Here is a 21,463-nt window from a genome sequence, read left to right on the forward strand (position 1 = left end):
CAAAAGAAATTGATAAAGCCTTCAGGACCCCACTAAAATTTCCCCTGGGAATAATTTGCAATCTTCTTTACTCCATGCAGACACTGGATTAAGCATCTGACTGTAAAACTTAACCTGGGGTTTTATTTCACTGTGGGATTCCTTCCCCTCCCTCCCCCCATTTCGAGCGATTCAGCAGGCACGCTTTCTCCACACGGCCAGCAGCCCTGTAACTCTGTGAGGGAGAAGGATTTCACTGATCACAGCATCACACAAATTTCATGTAAGCCCCTGATCCTGCTGCTAGCATCAGTCAGCACTATGCTCTCTAAAACCCAGGTCTGGACTCTACAGCTTTGAACAGACAGCAGGCCCTCCTATCCCGCTGTGATTTGGTGCAAAAGCAGCACAGGGCCCCTCCTTCTCCCCTTCTTTCATTTCCATCCCTTTTCACAACACCACATTTACACACTTTTCTAATCTACTGTCCTTTTCACTTGCTTTAATGCTAGGTAATATCACAATTAGTTTTTAGTAGTATTACAAAAGAGTCAAGATTTTGGCGGTATTACAAAAGATATGACGGCGCCAGGCATACTATACCGTCTACATTTTACAGCCTTTTTCATGGATCATATCCTGTTATTACCAGAACACCATACTGGCTGCAAACCTGCATCCCTCAAATACGTTTCAACGAGTTGTCCGCTGCATTTCAAAGCATTCAAACAGTGAATTAGGCACCTCAAAAATAACAATTTATTATTACTCTTCACCTTGGACTCGTGAAAGCTGATCATTGTCTTCCGCTTCCCTCTCTCATAAAGCAGCTTTACGTCAAGTAGACTGGTGACAGTCAACAGGATCGCTGCAACCGAGAGGGAGAATGGTAATAACAGAGCTCAGAGAAAATACATGCAGAAACGTGCGTGCTAAATCATATTGCAACTCTAGCATTTAAAAAAAAAAAAAAAAAAAAAAAAGACCAAAAAGAGAGAAGCAAGAACAGGGGAGAAATTCAAAGTCAAAACTGGAACTAGAAACAGTGTAGCAGCTTTTCTGTAGCTGTCTATTGTTCTGGAGTGTGACTCAGCAGAACAAAGGCTTTTGTTTTCATTTAGAAATAGAGTCCATATTGCACAGGAAGCGGCAAAAATCCGCTGTCTGGAATGTGCCCGTAGCTCCGTTTGTTTTCAGGGGGACGCACCACAGAATGTCCCCAGCTTTACAGATACAGGACATCACGACCCTGTTCCACGTGAGCTGATGAGACCAGGATGAAACTGTAGTTTTCCTGCAAGCATGGAGAAGCAGTCAACGGAAAAAAGAGAAATTTGTAGAAAAAAAAAGACGAGTGAGATGGTCACAGCTGAGAGCATTCCATTTTTTACTTGCATGTAATGAATTTGCAAATACCTGTACTTATAAATGTAAACAGAAAGAACACACTGAGAAGGACAGGGGTACGTGATAAAGTCTGTGCTACCACTGTGATCCAACACTGTGTAACAGTCACCATAAAAAAATGCCAGCAGCTTTAGGACTAACATCTGTACTTGAAATATTGGTACTTCCCTTTTTATATCATATCTGTCACAGCTGTAAACATCACAGAAGGCTAAAAGGGGAACACGACATAAATAGTTTTTAAATCATCATTTAAAAACAAAACAGAACAAAACTTGTTTTAACAGTACCAAGAGATGGTATTAATCACTTGGATGTTACAGACCAAGAGGCTGCAGTTTACCAGCATTTTAAAGTGAATTTTAGTGAATAATGTTTATCTTCAGTTTGATAAAATAAAGTTCCACCTACTTCCATGCGCTTATTTTTGTGTTTCTTAAAAACATGAATGCACATCTCAGAAGGTTTTGCTTGCTTGCAGAGTGAATGAGTGGGAAAGGAGTACACAAGTCAGTCCTGCCTCTGAAAGTCTCAGCTGTGAAACACGTTACAAATAAAACCATACGCTCTTAGAAGGAGTCTTCACCCCTCCCTTTGTGCTCCACACTGAAGGACGTGCTGGGGTAGACCTCAATGCAGGAGTGAGAGCCTGCAAACACACATCCATTAAGGTTTGCAGAGAAACTGATAAACAACAGAATAATTTCTCTGGTTATTCTGCATGGTGAATGCGTAAGACACTTCACTTTAACAAGAATTATATCATTTGGTTTCCTCTCTTATTTCCTCACTCGAAACCGTGGTGAATTGGTGTTAACTGCTACCTGTGACAGACGTCTGATGTTCCAGTGTCTGTCTAACACTTCAACGATTCAGAGCACATATCTCATGATGATGGGGACAAAAATGCATCAATCCACCATGCCAGGAAAAAGAACTGAATTCATAACAGATTTAATCTACAGTTGGTTAGAAAGTTCTGCAGTTTGACCTACCGGTTAAAAACTTTTAATGACGCGCAGTGTAGCACTACTCAGAAAAGCCAAGAAACCAAACAAGACATTTTGTTAATTCATTGTAACATTTTCTAAAACATGCCTCTGACATGCCATGGTAATAGTTTCTTTTTCTGAAACCATGTTCTTCTTTTTCCTTCCTTATTTTCTCTTAAAATAAGTGCTTTGGTAACAAAGGAAGACTAACACAGAGCGTGGTGAACAAAGATAAACTACCTCATTTCTCTCTCGTATCACAACTCCTTTCAGTGATGTAAAATGCACCAAAGGGGAAGTGCCGTAGCTTCTCTCCGGGTAATATGAATCTATTTAATCTCCAGTTCTGCCTTCTGCAGTGATCTCTCCTGTGCGCAGCTTTCTTTCCTTGGCTAGTATTAGATAATGTGCCAACAACACAAGCTCTTACCATCATGGTATTTTTCTCCTATCCTTTTGCATTTCACCTGCTATTAATAAAAGGGGCAACAATGAAAGCAACGCTTTCTATATGTTGCAGTTCTGTAATGATGGAAAAATTAACACTGGGAAAGCAAATCAGCAAGCCTAAAAAGTCAGGTTATTCAAATGTGTGAGAAGAGTAGCGGAAAACACCTCCGAGAGTCTGCCAGCAGTCACAGCGTTGTACAGGGGAAGGTGTTTCTGTAGATTAATAAAAATATATTTATCAAACACTGTATATTTTCCTAAACATTATGCTACATCTCCATGTTCTTTACCATCTACAACTGAACTTTTTTGCAGAGCTAGAAAGCAGAAAAGCACCAGACGGGCTTTCTTGTCTTACAATCGAGTTCTAGTCGAATTTTCCTGTTTTACCCTCAGCATTTCCCTGTGTGGTAAGCACTAACCTCCATTTGCACAGGTTAAGACGCTGACAAAGAGAAGTCAAGCTTTCCTCAAAGCTGAAAACGGCACTGGCAGACAAATCACAGTCCCACTACAGAGTTTGCAGGTCCATGTTCTGACAACATTTGTTGTTAGACTACTGTTCCACCAATAACAGGGTTTTTTGCTTGTTTTTTTAAGCAGCTTCCTTGGCTGGTATTCAGATATACCTAAAATATAATCACTAACAGAAAAGAGCACGAAAAATTAAAGCTGTGTACGCTTGTAACGCTTCACCCACAACCAGTACGTTGTTTCATGTGGCTGCAACCATATCACATGTTCTGGATGTCTTATCAGTTTTATTTCTTTTGTTTTATCACACATTCTTTCATTTTGCATCCTGTCTCTCATCTCAGATTTGCCAAAGAATTTAGACATGCAACCAAATATGCGTAGCACATGTTCTGAAAGCACAGACAAATTAAGAAAGCTGTACCTGATTGCAAATGGCCTCTCTCTGCCATAATTTATCCAACTTTCATAAATTAGAGCATGCAGATCATGCACACAATTTTAGACATACAATCAAGCATACCACTTAAAAACCTGGTTCCCCAGTGTCTTTTTTCACTTGTAAGAAGGTAAGCCACTCCTACAAAATAGTAATGCTCAAAATGTAACACAGTGGAAAAAAAAAAAAAATTGGTTCCTTGAAAGTTACTGACAGATTAGCTGCAACCTACTAGAGGATGAAGGAAAAAAAAAAAAGAAAAAGAAAAAAGAAAAAAAAAAAAAAAGAAAACAATTCCTTGCCATTAGCACATCATATCAAATGCCATATTCAAAAGCCAAACACTCCCCTCCTCCTGCCACAACAAACCATTTCTTGGGAAATTGCTTATGCCTTTTTCAAATATCGATGGTGACTATCAACTCTGATAGCTAAATCGGAGAAAGAAAAAAAAAAAAAAAAAAAAAAAAAAGAACAAACCAGAAATAGTGATCTCAAAATGCTGCCCTGCAAAGCCCATTAAAAAAGAAAATGCAGGTACTCACTGAAAATTGAACCTTAAACCCCACAAACTTTACAATACCTAGTATCTTGACAGTTGGCTTTACAGCAAAATACAAGTACTCACAGGGTGACACACAAAAAAAGTAGGGAGAGAACATTTACGGCTAAATGCAACATGGCAGAAAAGATCAAACACTAATTTAAGAGAAACCAAGTAAGCATGTATCTCACTGCCTATAAACACACACATAGCAGCAATTTCACTGCTGGAAGATTTATGAGGGTTTAAAAAATACAAGGCTAAAACCCTTAAAACTGGTATTGATTTAAACCCCAGTTCAGGCCAGCACGCCACCTGAAAATCTCACTTAGATTGGTTCCAAAACCACAACTATTCTGAGCACCTACAAGACATGAAAGCCAACCATTTTCCCTAATGAACCTCAAACTGAAGCTGTTCACAAGGAATGGTTAGACTTCTTCCCCACGGGATTACTACAGCATTTTACAACCTCCTAAGGGTTTAGAAAAATAACCGACGTGTTACGTTTATTTTCCAAATATCTGATGGTGTTTCTACTTCTCCCACAGCATCTGAAGCGGAAAACACGGCATTGAGACTGTCATCAGAGGAGAGCTAGAAAAACCGGACATACTCCTGAAAAACAACGGGACAAAAACTTTGAGGAGTTAAAGTTTAAAAAGTGCTACCTCTTTCGCTTGCCAAAACTAAGATCTTTCACAGTATTTTAAGCAGTACACAGATTAAGAGCAGAACGCTCTCCTGGAAGCATTCTGACAGCTTCACAGATAGGTAATTCATCAGTCTACCTTCTTCCAGCCTTACGGACGCGAACCTTGCCAGGCTCCTGCAGCACCAGCACAATGCAAACAGACTTACACTGATGCCGTCACGTGACGCCTTATGAAAAGGTTTGGGAAGTGCTAGCACCCTATAAAGTGCTGACAACACAGAGGTGAAGAAATGGCAATTTTTATATCCAGGAGACGAATTCTCACTCTCTTTCAAACATGAGATACTTTTAAAAGTTTAAGATTCCACACCACCCCATGGAGAGATGATAACTACCTGTAAATGCAAAGGAATATTGACACACAAAATCCTGAAATTCACCAGAAATTTGTATTTCTGCAATTTAAGCAAGGATTTACTTGGTAAATTATGTGAGCTGAAATGCAAGTATAGGAAAGGACACTGAGGCCTTAAGAACTTCAGTTCAGTCAGTACTTAATTCTTCCAATGATCTTTTCCAGATAAATTCAAAATATTCAAATCCCAAATTTAAGGCAACTTTCCTTGTTTCAGTAAGAATTACATGGCATTTTTCTTCAGAGTAGAAAATCAAGCTCTTGCTTAGACAACTATCTTATGGAAATGACCAACCTTTTCAATTGAGTTGGAGATAAATTCTAAAAATAATTCAGCTTTTGAAAACAAGTGATCATTCCAAAGTCAATTTTTTGCCTGCTTCTAAGTTGTCTTTGAGCACAACATACATTATAAAATGCGAATGTTGCAACACATGCATGCTCACTTTTGCAACAAGGATGCCTTAATTCAGAACAGATGAAAGGGTTTTTGATCAGTTTTAAAATACTCTTCGTACTGTGCCAGTGAGAAAAGCATATGCAAACGGCCAGCAAGTCTATTTCTTTCACGCTTTACAAAGCTGTACACCACCTTCTTGTTCTGCAGTCACTTAACCGTCTCCAAGACGGTTAAACCACTTGCTGTCTGCACATAGTTCATTTAATAAAATTTACTTTCCTAAATTTCCATAGGCAGCTACCCTGTTCTCCCTGAAGTACCAATGCAATGAGAAGAGATCAATAAATCCTTCTTTAGGCAGAGGTGCACACTCACCCTGACACGCCTGGCTTTACGGAGGAGCACCAGTCAGCCACATTCCAGACCAGCTGTATTGTCAAAGCATTACTTTTGGGAATAGGCTTGGAGGCTACTGGTGCAACAGGACTGACTTTGGAAAGCCTTATTTGTATGTCCCTTGTTCTTTGGAATAAATCAAGTGAAAGGATGGCTTTAATCCCTTTAGAAAAGGCACCACGTTCTTTACATTTTTAATAATTTGTAGCAACTGAGCCTATTGCTATAACACAGGGTGCTTCATCAACTAAGTCAGTAAAGTCGACCAATCACACCTTCATTTCTCACTTAGCCGATTCCATTTCTGAAATTAAATAAGCTCTGGGACTGTGAGACTGCCTGCTTACCCTGTTGGACAGCAGTGGAATGGGAAAACAACTACCCATGTGGTGCTTCCCAAAACATAACCAACATTCAAGCCCAGTGCAACCACCCTAACGGCACATCCTGATCAGTGAGATCCAAACACTTAAATCACCCACCTGACAATTGCTAATAAGCTACTAACTAGTGTTTTAAATCTTCTTTCCATCAAGTTTTACACATGCAAGGACTTTTCATCTGGAGTGAGAGAACTCATCATTTCAAAGATTACAATTCCAGTACCCATTGAATAAAATAAGGTGTAAAAACACCTTAAGGTGCCAAAACACCTTTGGGGCAAACAGGAGATGCCTGAAGTTTACTACATTCCACTGCTATGCTTTTATTAAGTAGTTCAGCCATTACAAATTACATGAATTTAAAAAATAAAAGAAAACCTGTGAAGTAGTACTTAAGGTTGTTCTGCAAACCACGTGAAAAAGTTCTCAACCCCTCAAAATGTCACTAGATGAAGAACTGATGGCAGATACTAAAACAGCTGCTAAAGAAAACAGAAATTCAGATAAATGAACTCAAGACCCAAAGATCTTGGAGAAGTCTGACATGTAACTTTTATTACAAGACTGGACAATATTTACGGTTTTCAAGCCAACTACTAGGGTACATGACAAATGCAAGACCTTACCTCCAGGCACGCTACTTGACACAGCACGCTCATTCACACAGCCTTCAACCTCTGCTCCTGGTCATCTGACGGAGGCAGAAGTCAGGCGAGCACCCACGGTCATCTGCTGGCTCTCAGGAAACTTATGGGTCGGAGCAGCAGAGCAGGTCTTATGATTATAAGTCTTGGAACAGAATCCATTCTGTCAAACGCATCACCAACATTCACCAACTCTTAAAGACAACTCATGTTACAAAAGACTGGAAATAACAGTAAACCTGAAGAAAGCAGTAAGACAACCAACAGTAAATGCAGGCTTCTAAGGCAACGCAGGTAAACCCAAAACACCATACACCTAGAACTCCAACAAGATACAATAATATTCTAGATGGAAATTACAGAAGAAAAAGGCCACTGTTCTCAGCTTCTCTGACAACATAAACCACCACCAGTGCTGTCTGGTCTTTTCTGCTACTGCGCTCCCCAACCTAATTCCAGCTGAGTTGACACGGCTGCCCGCTGGCCACGCAGGGAGGATTACGGAACTGACCCGGGTTTTAATCTGATAAGGAAGAGAGAGAGCAGAGGAAACATGCCCGTATGCTAAGTTTCACAGTCAGCTTTAACTGACCTGACTGCCAATTTCTCAACAGAGAGGGGGCTCACATCTCCCGTGGGTTTGCTCAGCTCTAGAGCCCACACAGCCGCAGACTACACCAGACCAACCTGCTGACACAGACACAAACCTTTTCAGTTGTGAGATTTTTCCCCTAGTGTTAGTTTTCAGCCACATCAGAGAGCTGACCCACTGGACACCTTTAAGGCTGACAATGTCCATTGCAACACTTCTGCAAAACAAAAATCTCTACCATCTACATCATCTCACCTGATGGCACAGGAAAAGGAACAGAAATTAGTTTCTACAAAAAGGTAAGCTGTTCCTGAGGAGTTTTTAATACAAGAGCATGCCATACATTCTTGGAAATTACAATGCCAAGTGTGAAAAGCTGACTGCAAGCTCAATGCAAATTTTATGTTTGACTCAATGGAGCCAAAATCTCATTAAGGTTAAAATTAATATTATTTTTTTCCCTTCTCTAATCCAGATGTAGACTGCAAAAATAACTTAAAAGTTTGCAGACTTACCTGTGGCAGGTAAAGATAATCTTTATAGAGAACAGTCTCAATTACAGTGGCATGAGTGGCCAGCCACTATTAAAAAACCCTAGAAATCCATGAAAACCCATCCAGTCTAGAGGCAATGCCTAAGCTATGAGAATGTATTAAAATGCACATAGCATTAAAAAATTGTGTTCCAGTGGAGACTTCTGTCTGCCTATTTGATTGCAGCACTAATTAAAAAAAAAAAAGTCCCAAAGCAAGCAATTAAACCTTAAGACTTCTTGCAAACCTGAACCAGCCTTTTCAAAGGTTTTTGACTCTATAAAAGCAATAGTTTCAGTTGCAGATTTCCCATCAAACCGAAGCCTATAAGGTCAAAGTTAGCCTACGGTCACCTTCACACATTTCTCTCCCAAGTATGCTGAGCGGGCGTGGTAAGAAGAAAGGAGGGAAAGCTTTTCTAAATGTGTTTCCCTCTCCTCCTCAAAAAAACTCCAAGAGTAAAACTTCAAACAGGAAGGATTTTGCTCACAGGGAGAGAGAGGCAAGATGTACATTATCATTGTTTCCCAAAATCAACCATCAAAACCACTTCAGATTCAGGATTGAAAAATTCAAGTCTGATATAAATGCCCTAACTATATGTACTGAAGAATAAGTTCTTAGGAGCACATTCAGGCTTCTTACAACACAGAAACCATCAGCTCATTAAACACATGTCCCAGGAGACGCAAATAAAGAAGTTTCGGAATTGCTCAGTTTGGTCACATTTTTTGGCAGGGAACATGTTGGTTTTGTTTTTTTGGGGGTTTTTTGTGTTTTTTTTTTCTTTAGGCTCATGGCAAAGAGCAGCTTTGGAAAGATCTCTCTATCTAAACACAATCCCTGGACAGTACCAAAGACTGACTGCCATTGGGAAAAACTGAGAGGTATCTGTGTTCACTGTTGAGATAAACAAAGTTCAGAGCATTTATTTGTTCTGTTCCAAGTATGTCCTGTGTTCAAATACCATCACCTTTATTATTTAGAAGAAAAATTAATGTGTGCCTATGCAGATGGGCTCATGTCTAGCTTATCTGATACTCCTGGAGTCCCACTCTCTATTTTGAGACACACTACTGGAATGACAGAAAGAGGCTAAACAAGCATTAAATAAAGTTCCCGCGATCGAGTCCCCTGGTATTGAAGCACTCTGCCAGCCACCACGAGCAGCAGGGGAACGAAGAGAAGCATGTCCAGGTTACAGTCATTACAGATAGCCAGGTGTCGTAGTTCAGCCCCGATCGGGACCAGACTACGCAGTCTCTCTCTCTTGCTCCCCCCACCCTCCCAGAGAACAGGGGGAGATGATATAAGAAAAACGGCTCAAGGTTTGAGATAAGGACAGGGAGAAATCCTTAAAGTTACCGTCACGGGCAAAACAGACTCGACTTGGGGAAAACTATTCATTTATTTCTAAAATTAGCAGGAGAATGAGACAGGGAACAAGATAACCTCCCCCCACCCCTCCCTCTTCCCGGGCTTAACATTATCTCTACTACCTTCCCCTCCCGAGCGGCACGGGGGGGGGAAAAGGGAATGGGGGTCGCGGTCAGTTCATCACGCGTTGTTTTACGCCGCTGTATGATCGTCGGGGGAAGAACTCCTCGCATTCCTCCTCTGCTCCAGCGTGGGGTCCCTCCCACGGGCCACAGTCCTCCGTGAAACTGCTCCGGCGTGGGTCATCTCTTCCACGGGGTGCAGTCCCTCTAGAACAGCTGTCCCAGCGGGCCCTCCACGGGCCACAGCCTCCTTCAGGCCTCCACCTGCTCTGGCGTGGGGTCCTCCACGGGCTGCAGGTGGATCTCTGCCCCTCCGTGGACCTCCATGGGCTGCAGGGGGACAACCTGCTCCACCATGGTCTTCACCACGAGTTGCAGAGGAATCTTGGCCAGGAGCCGCATTACTCCTCCCCCTCCTTCTTCACTGACCTTGGCGTCTGCAGCCGTTCCTCACAACAGGCTGGCAGACGCCTCTCAGGATCCTTTTTACATCTTGTTCACTTCTCCTCTCCTCTCCACTTCTTGCAGCCAGGACGGGCCGAGTTGGGCCCAGTCGGCTGCCCGGCGGGAGGCCAGAGGGTGAGGCCTGCAAGGCCCATGAGGCTTGCGCCTCCCCCTCTCTGCCCCCCGCTCAGCTGCTTCACATCTTCTCCTCTTTTTCCTGTTTTCCCCTACTTAAATACGTTATCGCAGAGGCGTTATCACGGGACATTCTGCTACCAATTGGCTCGGCCTTGGCCAGCAGCAGGTCCGCCCTAGGCCCGGCCGAGTCCACTGAACAAAGGGGAGCGACTTCTAGCAGTTTCCTACAGAAGCTACCACATTACGCCCCCCCTCACTAACAAAACCAGAACACCAGGTCAGGCTGAATTAAATCTGTCAACACACAAAAGCAGCACTGCTTTCCTTATATGTCAGAAGTAATTTCTTTTTTAAACCAGGTTAGCTAAATCAGCACGATCTGCTGCCAGTTTAAGGTGCACGTGCTCTGAGTCTCTCCTGGGACTACACAGGAAACCTAAGCTTAGAATTCAAACCACAGATTCACGAGTATTTCTTTGCTCATTTGGTTCAATCCCTTGCACAGCCCCTGTGCTACTCTCCTACCCTTGCTGAAAGTCCATAACATGCCAGTAAGTCTGTGGGCCGCATGGTGAACTGAAGATGACACCACCAATCCTGCTAAAAATAACTCTTGCCTTCTTGGGGGGAGAGGGGTGGGGAAATTGTGTTATTGTAGTCCCACAGACAGTTGTGCTGACACAGCTGGCTTGCTGGAGGTAGGGTAGAACAAGTAACAGGGAAGAAATGCTTCTGCAACATTACCAGGCACTAAGAAGATGCTGTGACAGAGCGAGACCCCCTCTGCAGGGTTTCTGTTTAAGAGCTGTCATCCTGGTCTGGCCAAAGGATGTAACGCGGGTTCCCCCGGCATGGGAAGCAGCTGCTCCACCCCCTCCAAATCTGAAGACAAAAGGCTTTCCTCTTCCAGCACTGCATCATCCTTTTTTCTTCTGTTGTACTCTGAGATCTGTCAAATCAAAGTTTCAGCTTTCTACCAAAGGCAGGCAGTATTGACTGACAACAGCAAAATGCAAAGAAGCCCTTAATCTAATTCTGTATTCTATTTCCATCTCCTTTTCAAACCCCTCACGCTCACACACACTGGGTTTAATCCTCACACTCCTCAGATTAAGAGGGTCACTGGAATTGGTGCTGCAGCCTGACTTTTGACAGGCTTTTGATGCGTTCCACTAATAGCTGCAGAACAAGTCTGTTGTAAGTACTCTAGCTATAAAGAAACACATAAAAATAGGCTAAGTCAAACAGATGCTTAAGAACATGCACGGCGTACTTTGATTTTTCCTGATGTGCAATTCCAGCTTCAGCAGCCTTTCTTTCAAAGGTACTCACTAAGAAGGGACGCTACAGCTCAGCTGCAGAAGGCAGAGAACACATAACAGCTTCACCTGCTCTAAAGGCTGGCGTAGCAGGATCAGTGGCAGCCGAACAGAGAAGCGTGCGCTGCTTCTCCTTAGAGCCTCCTCTGCTCCCAGATGCGCAGACCCAGCCTCTGCTTTCTGCCTGCTTTCTCACACTTGCAGAGACCATTCCATGAGCTAATCCAACCCCCTCACCAAGCAAAACCAACTCCAGACTTACACACCTATATAATATATATATCTCCTTGCTGGATTGCTAAGTCAGATCAGCTCACAGGACTGTTCAAACACTGCAGTGGAAGGCAGAGAGGTGGAGCTGACACCAGCAGTGGGAGATAGGGACAGGATGCCATTCCCCGAATCACAGGTGAAACGCACAGCCAGAAGTGAAACGGAGAGCAGCTCACCATAACTGTTCGGTTACAGCTCAGGAGAGCTGCACTCTGTCCGGCTGCACAGTGCAAACAGCTCTCCCACGGGCAAGGACAGGGGGTTTCACTGCAGAGTAAGACTCTTCTGCCACAGCACTGACAACCCAGACAATGGCCTCTTGCACTTCCATCGGAGTGTGCTGCCCAGCGTCACCAACAGAGATCCCTCCACCATCACTGCCTCAGTCAGTACCAGGGCGCTTCTATTTCAAATGACTGACAAGTTTTTAAAGGCGCGCATTGATATCAACAGCTGCTCTCATGCAAAACCAGTAAGTGCTTGTATTTCCAGAAAACACAAATATTTGCACGGTGTGACCTCAGCTCCTAAGGTCTGATAAGTAACTAACAAATCAGTGTACGTGTTTACACTGGACATTTTAGATATGTTAGCTAATGAGAGCAAACTCAAAGCCTGGATAAGCCCTGCTAAGATTGCTTGGAACTGGAACTACAAAATTCAGAATTTATCGTCATCCTATCCAAAAATAAAAACATGCACCGAGAGTGCTCAGCAAGGACTTGGGACTCATGAAAAATTATCAGAGTTGTGCTTTCCCAATTCATATTATAAAGCCTCCCTGCATAAATACAGTCCTATTTCACTCCTATCTTCTCATCAGCTTGCATTATTTAAAACATGTGGGACAATCACACAGATGGAAAAAAAAAAATAGGTCAGGCTTGAAACAAAAGCCAAGCCATTCTGCTTTATTAGCAGATGAAACATGCGGAACTGTAATTTTAAATTCCAAGCAGAGCAACTTAATGAAAACATCCTGAACGCACAGATAAAAACTACTGCAAATTGTTGCAATCTTTAATTGCCATGCAGCCAAGTGTCTTACTAAAACCAGAAGCAATAAATAAGTTTGTCAATCTGATTTGAAAACGCACAAAAAAGGACGATACTGCTTAGTGACCATATGAAACCTGGTATATAAACCTAGGATCCTTCTAACATCAGCAGCCAATATAACAGTCCAGCATGTCTGAAATACTATCAGGTGATGAACATTTGCAAAATCTAGTCCTTTCATTTGCAAAGATCCCTCTTTTAAGCAAATTTATCCTTTTCCGACACCAAATTTACATTACAAAACCCAGAAACACATTTATTCTTTTTCCTTTTACCTTGTGCATAACCACAATATTTACTATCAAAACATGCAAAGCCCAAATACAAATTTAGTGCACTGCATTGAATTTAGTTATTCAAACTGGATGTCCTAAACATCATTTGATTGCTGCCACCTACTGTTGTTCCAAACATGTTGCAAGGAGCCTTTTCCCCCAAGCCTATACTACTACTCAACTATTTTAAAAGCTTAGAAAGTTACTAACTCTTCACACACCACATGTTATGTAAAGAAAGGAAAGCAAGGGGAAAATGAAGACACTGCAAAAAGATTTTTTTTTTCTTTTGATTAATTTTGTTTGTAATGCTACTGTGACTTCAAGTAAACAGGACACACACAGTTTCTGAATGGAAACCAACCAAGTAAAATCAGTGAAGAGTGATTTCATCAGGTAACAATATCAAAGAGCCCTAAGAGTGCCTGTTTCACAGACTGGCAATGCAACAACTTCACCAGATTAAGAGATTTCAAAGCTTACGACTTCCAGCAGCATTATTACTACTTGCAGGGGGGTTGGACTAGATGACCTTTGAAGGTCCCTTCCAACTCTAACCATTCCGCAATTGTATACTTCTGTCTCTGCTATCGCTAAATATGCAACTGATAAGTCTATTTGGGCATGACAGATGTAAAAGGAATGAATAAAAGTTGGAAAAGAAGATGAATAGAGATTAATAAATCTATAAAGATTGGCCACAGGCAAGTCATTCCCTTCTCTGCCCCCTTCCAGTTAAGAATTGATAAATGCTGGCAAAATTCAAAGAATACAAACAAATTAAACAAAAGAATACCAGTAAACAGGATAAAATTATTTACACAGACAAACACAGACATATGCATATATATATTTGTAGATATATACATATATACTTTTAATAAATAAAGGTGTATATACACACTAACTTCTCCATTCATCTAAGTTTTGACTTAATGCTCTTAAGAGAAGTCCTTCTGGAGCGGTCATTTCTCATACAGTCCATTTAAAACAATAATTCTAGGTTGCCAAAGGCCACTTAATTCTCTCTCCTCCTAAATGTATACAGCCTCACAATGACATAGCGTTCAGGCTCATCTAAAGGGCTAAAGGACAGGAAAAAGACACAAACTAATAAATCAGCCTAACAAAAGCTTTAGTCTCTAGAGCTTTAAGTATTAAAATGGAAACTTTGCTACTGAACATAAAATTTGGGAGTCGCTGCTTCAAAATCTTATTTCTCTGAATGTCATGTAAATAAATTAAAATTATTTAAAAAAAAAAAAAACTTGGGAGGGGAAAGATGACTTCCCTCAAGTAGGCTGTGATTTCCCCTGTCACTAGTCTTCATTCTTAAAGCTAGAACATAAACCTGAGAACTAGTAAGCCATCTCACCGAAAGTGAAATTTGGGTCTGTTTCAAGCTGATAAACCTCATCTCATTTGCCTTCTGCACCAGGATATCAAAGGTGTCTACATGGAGCAGCCCTCCGGTGAGGCCAGGCTGAGAGAGCTGGGGCTGTTCAGCCTGGAGAAGAGGAGGCTCCGGGGAGACCTTATAGCGGTCTTCCAGTGCCTAAAGGGGGCTGATTGGAAAGCTGGGGAGAAAATACGGACATAGGAATCCAAACTGTAATCATACTGCACATTTACAGCAACCACCTAAGGGACCACTGCTCAAAAACACAATATTCAGACAGTTAAATATCCTCAAGCAAGGGGAAAGTACGGGTGGGACAGTCAATCTCAAGGCTCAAACAGGAAAATGGTGAATTCCTGCAAGGAGTGAATTCCCACTCCTGGCTAGTTGTTTGAACTCTGCAGCTCAAGTTCTTCTACATGAAAGCATCAAAGGCCAATTCCAAAACCGATGTGAAAAGACACCTCAGAGAGCAGACTCAGATGGGGAAATTGGTGGAGAAAAACTATGGAGGCTATGGAAGATCTTTAAACTAGCTGCCTCTAATTAAGAAGCTGTCAAAGCAGGGACGCAAAGTGCAGCAAAGGCTAGTCACAGTCAAAAGCAGGGCTGCTGGGGAAATGGTCAAAGCTCACTCCGTTCACACAGCTTATCACAAATCGCAACAGTGACTGAGATTGCCACAAGGCACCATGCAACGTCTTTCATAAGCTTCAGTGTCTGTCTTCTATATACTAAAGGCCTCCAAAATCAGCAATTAAGGTGGCTGTACTCCTAAATCCTGTCCCTCTTAACTTCAAGCCCCTTGCCCAGTCTCAGAGCAGTTACCTGTGACCTTTGAGCTGGCCCCACAGGCTGCTGTTGCTGGAAGGAGAAAGCCCTCCCCTCCTCCAACTGCGCATCACTCATTTCAGCTGCAGCCTGAGCACAGCAGCAAAAGAATTCCTCCCACCCCGAGTGACAGTGAGGGGGAAGTTTGCAACAAGCAGCAGGAACCTCTTCTTCCAGGACCAGCTGGAATTGCTAGTCTGTATACCGGGAATGCCCAAATATGTTTTCCATTACAATCATCAAATTTTATCTCTGGATTTGTAAGACCAGAGCACACTTTACGGGTAAGGAAGCGGCCTCAGCACACGTGCAGGCTAACAGTAGCGACCAGGCAGGCACTCAACAAGTCAGAGCAGCTTGCATAACCATCATTTGCACCATCAGAGTCTGTTTTGGGTCAAAACGGGGAGCAGATCTGAATCCCAGCATGGTACCCGCTCACTAGTACTGTGTCGGCGTGGAGGGGAGAGTTCTGTTCTTTCAGCAGCTGTCTGCAGTCAGCTGCCTCAAGCTCAATGGGAAATTGCATCCTAAATCCCAAGAGAAGTGAATCCAGGAAACCCCCGCTCTCTGTCAGCAAAACTCAGCTCTTTGACACGCGATCAATAGAAGGCTGAGATTTAGAGATACAGTGACGTACCCTGACCCTCTGTGAGTCAAAAAGGATCCGAAATCTACACCCCGTTCAGGCTCTGAAACACTTTCCTTAAATTCTCATCACCTATTTTCCGCTCTCCTCTCAGCCTGAAGAAACAATAGTAAAGAAGCCAATAGCTCCAACACTCAGGAACTCTGGGGTACAGGGAGTCAGCCCTGTTGCCTGAGATGAAGAATTAACAATTGGTTGGAAATCTGGAAAGCAGTCTCACACAGGGTACAGGCAGAGAGGAAGAGAAATGGGGAGAAGGGGAGGAGAAGACAAAACTTGCTGGGTTCCCTCAGATAAAAGTTAATCCTGCAGTTATACAGAAAATCATGAAAAGGATGCTGTAGAAAGCATCTGACATTTGCAGCACTCCAAGAGCAAGTGAAATGAACTGTTTACCTCAACTACACCTTCTGAAGGGGACCTGCCCACTTTTTGGACATGAAAAGATTTAATTACCCCAGGAAAAACAGTTTGCAAAGACATCAACTCCTGGGGAGGACTCTGAGGAAAGTGCTACATGCTACCTCTACTTTTCCTCTGTTTCCAGGACATTCACTATCAACCACCAGAAGGGACAGGACAGGCCAGACCCACCCCCGCGGTCATTTACCCCAGTAACACCACCACTGAGCAACAAACAGCAGCCTCCTTACGCTTCTCCCCATGCGCTCGTACAGTTTGGGCTGCTGAGGTTTTCCACCTGCTGTGAGCTGAGCCAGCTGAACTGAGGCAGCTTGAGAGTCAGCCGTGACTGCAAACACCTCCAAGCGATATTCCACATCATGTTGTCGTAGTGTGCCTAACAAAAATCAGGATGATGTCTCTCCTTGCAGTCAGGGGAACGGCCCAACTCATTGTGGTTGTTACACATCACTCTCCTCTTCCTTTCTAATGCTTCCAAAGCCAAACTTTATTTAGTGACCAGTCAATGTCTTCAACATTAGTTTGTTGTATAGCAGAACAGTACGGGGCAGCTATTAAAAGGAAAAGGATGTCTATACATTTACTCTGCTCACACAATTCTTCAGAGTATGAAGTGAAAGAGCACACTCACTGACCAAGAAAATTCAGTGGGGATACCAGTATTTCATGGTAAAGGGACAGGGGAAATATCTACATATTTAGGTAAAGCTCAAAATAGGAGAATGTAATGAAAATACTTCTCTTCTTTACTGTGATCAGACACCAGTTTTCCCTTTACTACCGAAAGAGGCTGTGCTGCAGTTCAATGTCCTGCTGTGATCTACCCTTCTCTTCCCGCCTCCCCCTGCCCCACCCTCTTCTTTTCCCTCATACAGGTCCTGGTTACTATGAAGTGACTCCTGACAGACCCCAGCAGCTCACTCCAACCGCCCCCATCTATTGCTCTGGTATCTTTTAACAGCCAGCCCCCAACCACACTCACATATGTAAATATGTTAAAATCCAAGATACTGCAGAGCACAAGGAGCCAAGCGTTGAGGTCAGCTCTTCATCTTTCAAGCACTGCTGGTTTTTCTACAAACCAGAGAGCAGAAAGCCCACAAATTTTAAAGCATCTACTTCAGGAGCTGGCAGCAGAGAGGCAACAAGCCCTGTCTGACCAGAACAGACTGGAGCCACGCGGATGCGCCCGCACTGCTGACAGCGTGCCGAGTTCAAAGAGAGGTTATTAGCCAGATGCAGCACGACTTTGGTACAACACTGCAGCTGAGGTGACAAATACACAGCCCAGCTCACTTCAAACAGCTCTGCCAGAGTCAGCACAGGCCTGGCTGGGCTTCCTGGCTTCTGCTCAGCACCCGCCCTCAGAGCCATCTTCTGTAAAGCTGCATCAAGATCTGTAAATCCCTGCAGTGGCCATTTTGCAAGGATCAAGGCTCAGGGCAAATAAACCAAATCTGCGTACAGGCTCAGCAGCACCTCAGCTAACCAGCCCTCCCAGAAACAACACTGCTGAGTGCCCACTGTGGGCAGACGCTGAGCTAGCACGGGCGAGCGGGATTCATCAGCCTGACTTCAGAGAAAGGCTGGCCCTGGAAGCCTGAGACAACGCACCTCATCTAGTAAACCTGTCCAGACCTGAACTTAACACTCCCTTCTCAGCACCGAGCTGCTCTTTCTAAGCCTCCATGGCACTGTTAACACATTCACCAAAGGCTAATTGAGATGTACTGATGTCTGGGCTTTTTCCTCCCCTGCAGTTCATATGATTTTAGGCTCACTGAAATGCCCTAGGGATCTTCCCCACACCACAAATGTTATTCAGGCCTCACTCTCTGGGCCATCCCTTCTGCAAACACACCAAGGGCAGCACTGAAAATCAGCAACACATGTCAACAACAAGGTAGCAAAAAGGAAACCACCACGTGGGGACCACCTGAGGATCTTGTGCGATTCAATAACTACTTTGAAGTTACATAAAGACTAGTCCTCTTTCCAAAGTCCCCCCAAAATTAAAGATGGGATGAAAAACGGACTGATGGAAAAATAAAAATAAGTCTCTGTTTAGATATTTTTGCTATCAAAGTTTTACCACTCGCATCCCACATACTGCCTCAAAATTACCCACCTCCTATCATTTTCAGATTCACCCAGTTCTGGTGGAAACTAACAGACAGCTCAGACCATTGAGTGTTTCTTCGCTATACAAGATGCTCAGTTGCCATTTGAGGCTAGATACCTGCGGGTTTGAGGTAGGAACTTACTGTTTACAACGTCACCTTGCAGCTGAAGAATTTGCGGAACAGGCATTGTGAGAATAACTATGTCAAAACGTTCCGGCGGTCCCACTTTCCTGGAGACTTCCCATTTCCCATCTCGGAGAGAGATGTGAGTTACATGCTGTTCATAGGAGACATCTGCGCCTGCTTGGAAAAAGAAGTTGTTACACACGTGTAACAGTGAATTCCACAGAGAAAATGCAGAGTAGTTTCCCTTATTAACTGGATGACATGGAAATAGGAAAGCACACAAACAGTCTTAGAGCAAAATTTAATAAATTGGGTTGAATCAATTTAACAGTCAGCATATGACATTAAAAGTCAGCATCAGAGTTAGCATCTCTCATAAGACAGGCACGCAGTTAATTATTTGCAAGATTAGAGTCTAAAACCCCAGCTAATTAAAAAAAGACAAAAACAATCACGACAGGACTTGCATGTCAATGACTTTATGAGCTTGACTGCTCATAAAGCTAACGTTTTCCAAACTAGAGTTAAATTAGTCACTATACTGTACAAGTTGTTCTGTCACACTACGCCTAACACAGTAGCTGCACAGTTTAAACTAGCAGATGATCTTCTGCAGTCTTTTCTGAAGGGCTTTCAACTCTGTGGGCTCACGTACCACACAAGCGCTCATTTCTACAGAGCACTGGACGTAGCTCAGCACTCGGTTCCCTGCCGCTCAGTTAAACTTAAGGACACACTTGTGAAAAAAGAAAACCCAAACACTCACCTCATTCAAGCTCCACTGCAAACCTCTTCTCTATCATGATCTCACTCCCCCCAAATTATCTCTGTCCTCATGGCGTTAGGTCTGACTTTCACATGCTAAAGCCAACTGCGTATACATAAGCTTGGCCCCTGATCCTGCAGACGTTGTATTTGCACAGAGATTTTCATATGCCGGCAGTGCAGCTGAAGCCAGTGAAACGCTTGCAGGGCGTGGAAATTTACAGAGCTCGCAGACATGTTTACCCATCTGAGCAACTTCAAGACATACATAAACAAACAAGGAAGGTGAACTTTCTCACTGGAGATTCAAATTTGAAAGACAGTTCAAGAATGCCATCAAAGACACAGTAATTAAAACCTTTCATTTCATACAAAGGCCTCTACAAAATTACCTGACTGCCTTAAATAATACTTGACAATCGAGGAGATGCCCTGGGGCGCCACGTAATGGCAGCAGCCTTCCTTCACGACCATCCCTTCCACGGGAGCAGTCAGCGGCCTCAAGACGCCGTGAGCCAGCAGCTCCTCGTAGAAGCTTGAGGGAGCAAACAGCACAGAGGTGCACGAAAATCAACGGCTGCCATCGCTATTTCTCACAGTCGAAGCCAAGACTGGCCTAACTTTTGAATTTAGGGAAGGGTTTTTAACGGCCTCATACCACCTGTTGCAGGCCAGGCTGCGCACAAACAGCAAGCGGAGCTGCGAGGCGACACAGCACCGTGCTGTCCGACCGGGGGCTGGCCCTGCAGGCCACCCCGCCGCAGGAGCGGCCCGGCCTGCAGGCAGGAGCCTGACCCAGAGGCAAAGCTCCCAGTACCGGTACAACCCGGGGGTACCCCAGCCGCCACCCCTCCCATCCCCACACCGCGCCCAGCCCGCGGCGGGGGCGGAGCTCACCTGCGGCGCGGCCCCGCGCGCTCCGTCTCCAGGGTGACGTACTGCGCGCCCAGGTCGGCAGTGCAGGCGGCGTCCCGCGCGCCGCGGTTCGTGCTCATGCGGCCCCCTGCGCCACAGACAGTCAGACAGTCAGACAGGAACCGGACAGGGAGCGGACCGCACCGCACCGCACCGCACCGCGGGCCGGGCCCCACCTGCGCCCCGCGCCTTCTCCCAGACGGCGAGGCGGCCCACGGGCGCCCCCCGCAGCAGCGCCGCGCAGGCGGCGCCCGTCAGCCCCGCGCCCACCACCAGCACCCGCGCCATCGGCCCGCCTCCCGGGGGAGCGCGCCCCGCCCACGGGCCGGGGCGGGGGCGCCTGCGCGCACACGGCCCGGCGGGCACGCACCCCGCCCCCCGCTCCCGCGCGCGGGCCTGTGCGCGCGCACACGTGTGCACGGACGTGTGATCCCCACGCGCACGGACGCAGGGCTGCGCGCGCACTCCTGCACACACGCGTGTGCACACACACTTCCCCTGCACACGCACCCGTGCAGACGCCCCTGCGCACACACCCGCGCATGCGCACACACATGCACACACAATCCCTTGCACACACATATACGCACACACACACATGCACACTCCTCTGCACGCACACACAGGCACACACACACACATGCGCACACACCTGCACACACATGCACACTCCTCTGCATGCGCATACATGCACACACACATGCGCGCACATGCACACACACTCCCTTGCACAGACACATATGCACACACACATATGCACACTCCTCTGCATGCACACACATGCACACACACATGTACACACGCTCCCTTGCACACACACATATGCACACGCACGCACACACACATGCACACTCCTCTGCATGCACGCACATGCACAGACACTTGCACACACACATGCACACACACTCCCATCCACACACAC

The 21,463-nt window shown here is 44.6% G+C and overlaps 1 protein-coding gene across 7 annotated transcripts in view; it reads right to left on the reverse strand.

Moving 5' to 3' along the window:
• RNLS (renalase, FAD dependent amine oxidase) overlaps positions 1-20,829 on the reverse strand; it is a 74,304-nt gene extending 53,475 nt beyond the window's left edge. For 6 of the 7 annotated variants that reach the window (XR_015259100.1, XR_015259101.1, XM_086752613.1 and 3 more), the window contains exons 1-4: positions 20,718-20,829; positions 20,524-20,629; positions 20,019-20,161; positions 18,877-19,038 (exon numbers count right to left, since the gene is read on the reverse strand). Coding sequence is in view for 5 of the 7 variants with exons in the window: in XM_086752613.1 (XP_086608739.1) it covers positions 18,877-19,038; positions 20,019-20,161; positions 20,524-20,629; positions 20,718-20,829 (523 nt within the window). In the remaining 2 variants the exon portion in view is untranslated. The remainder of the gene's footprint in view (positions 1-18,876; positions 19,039-20,018; positions 20,162-20,523; positions 20,630-20,717) is intronic. The other variant, XM_086752615.1, reaches the window with a different exon arrangement.
• Positions 20,830-21,463: the final 634 nt, after the last annotated feature.

This window comes from Chlamydotis macqueenii, chromosome 7 (assembly GCF_036417535.1).
Source record: "Chlamydotis macqueenii isolate bChlMac1 chromosome 7, bChlMac1.mat, whole genome shotgun sequence".
In the NCBI taxonomy this organism is placed as follows: Eukaryota; Metazoa; Chordata; class Aves; order Otidiformes; family Otididae; genus Chlamydotis; species Chlamydotis macqueenii.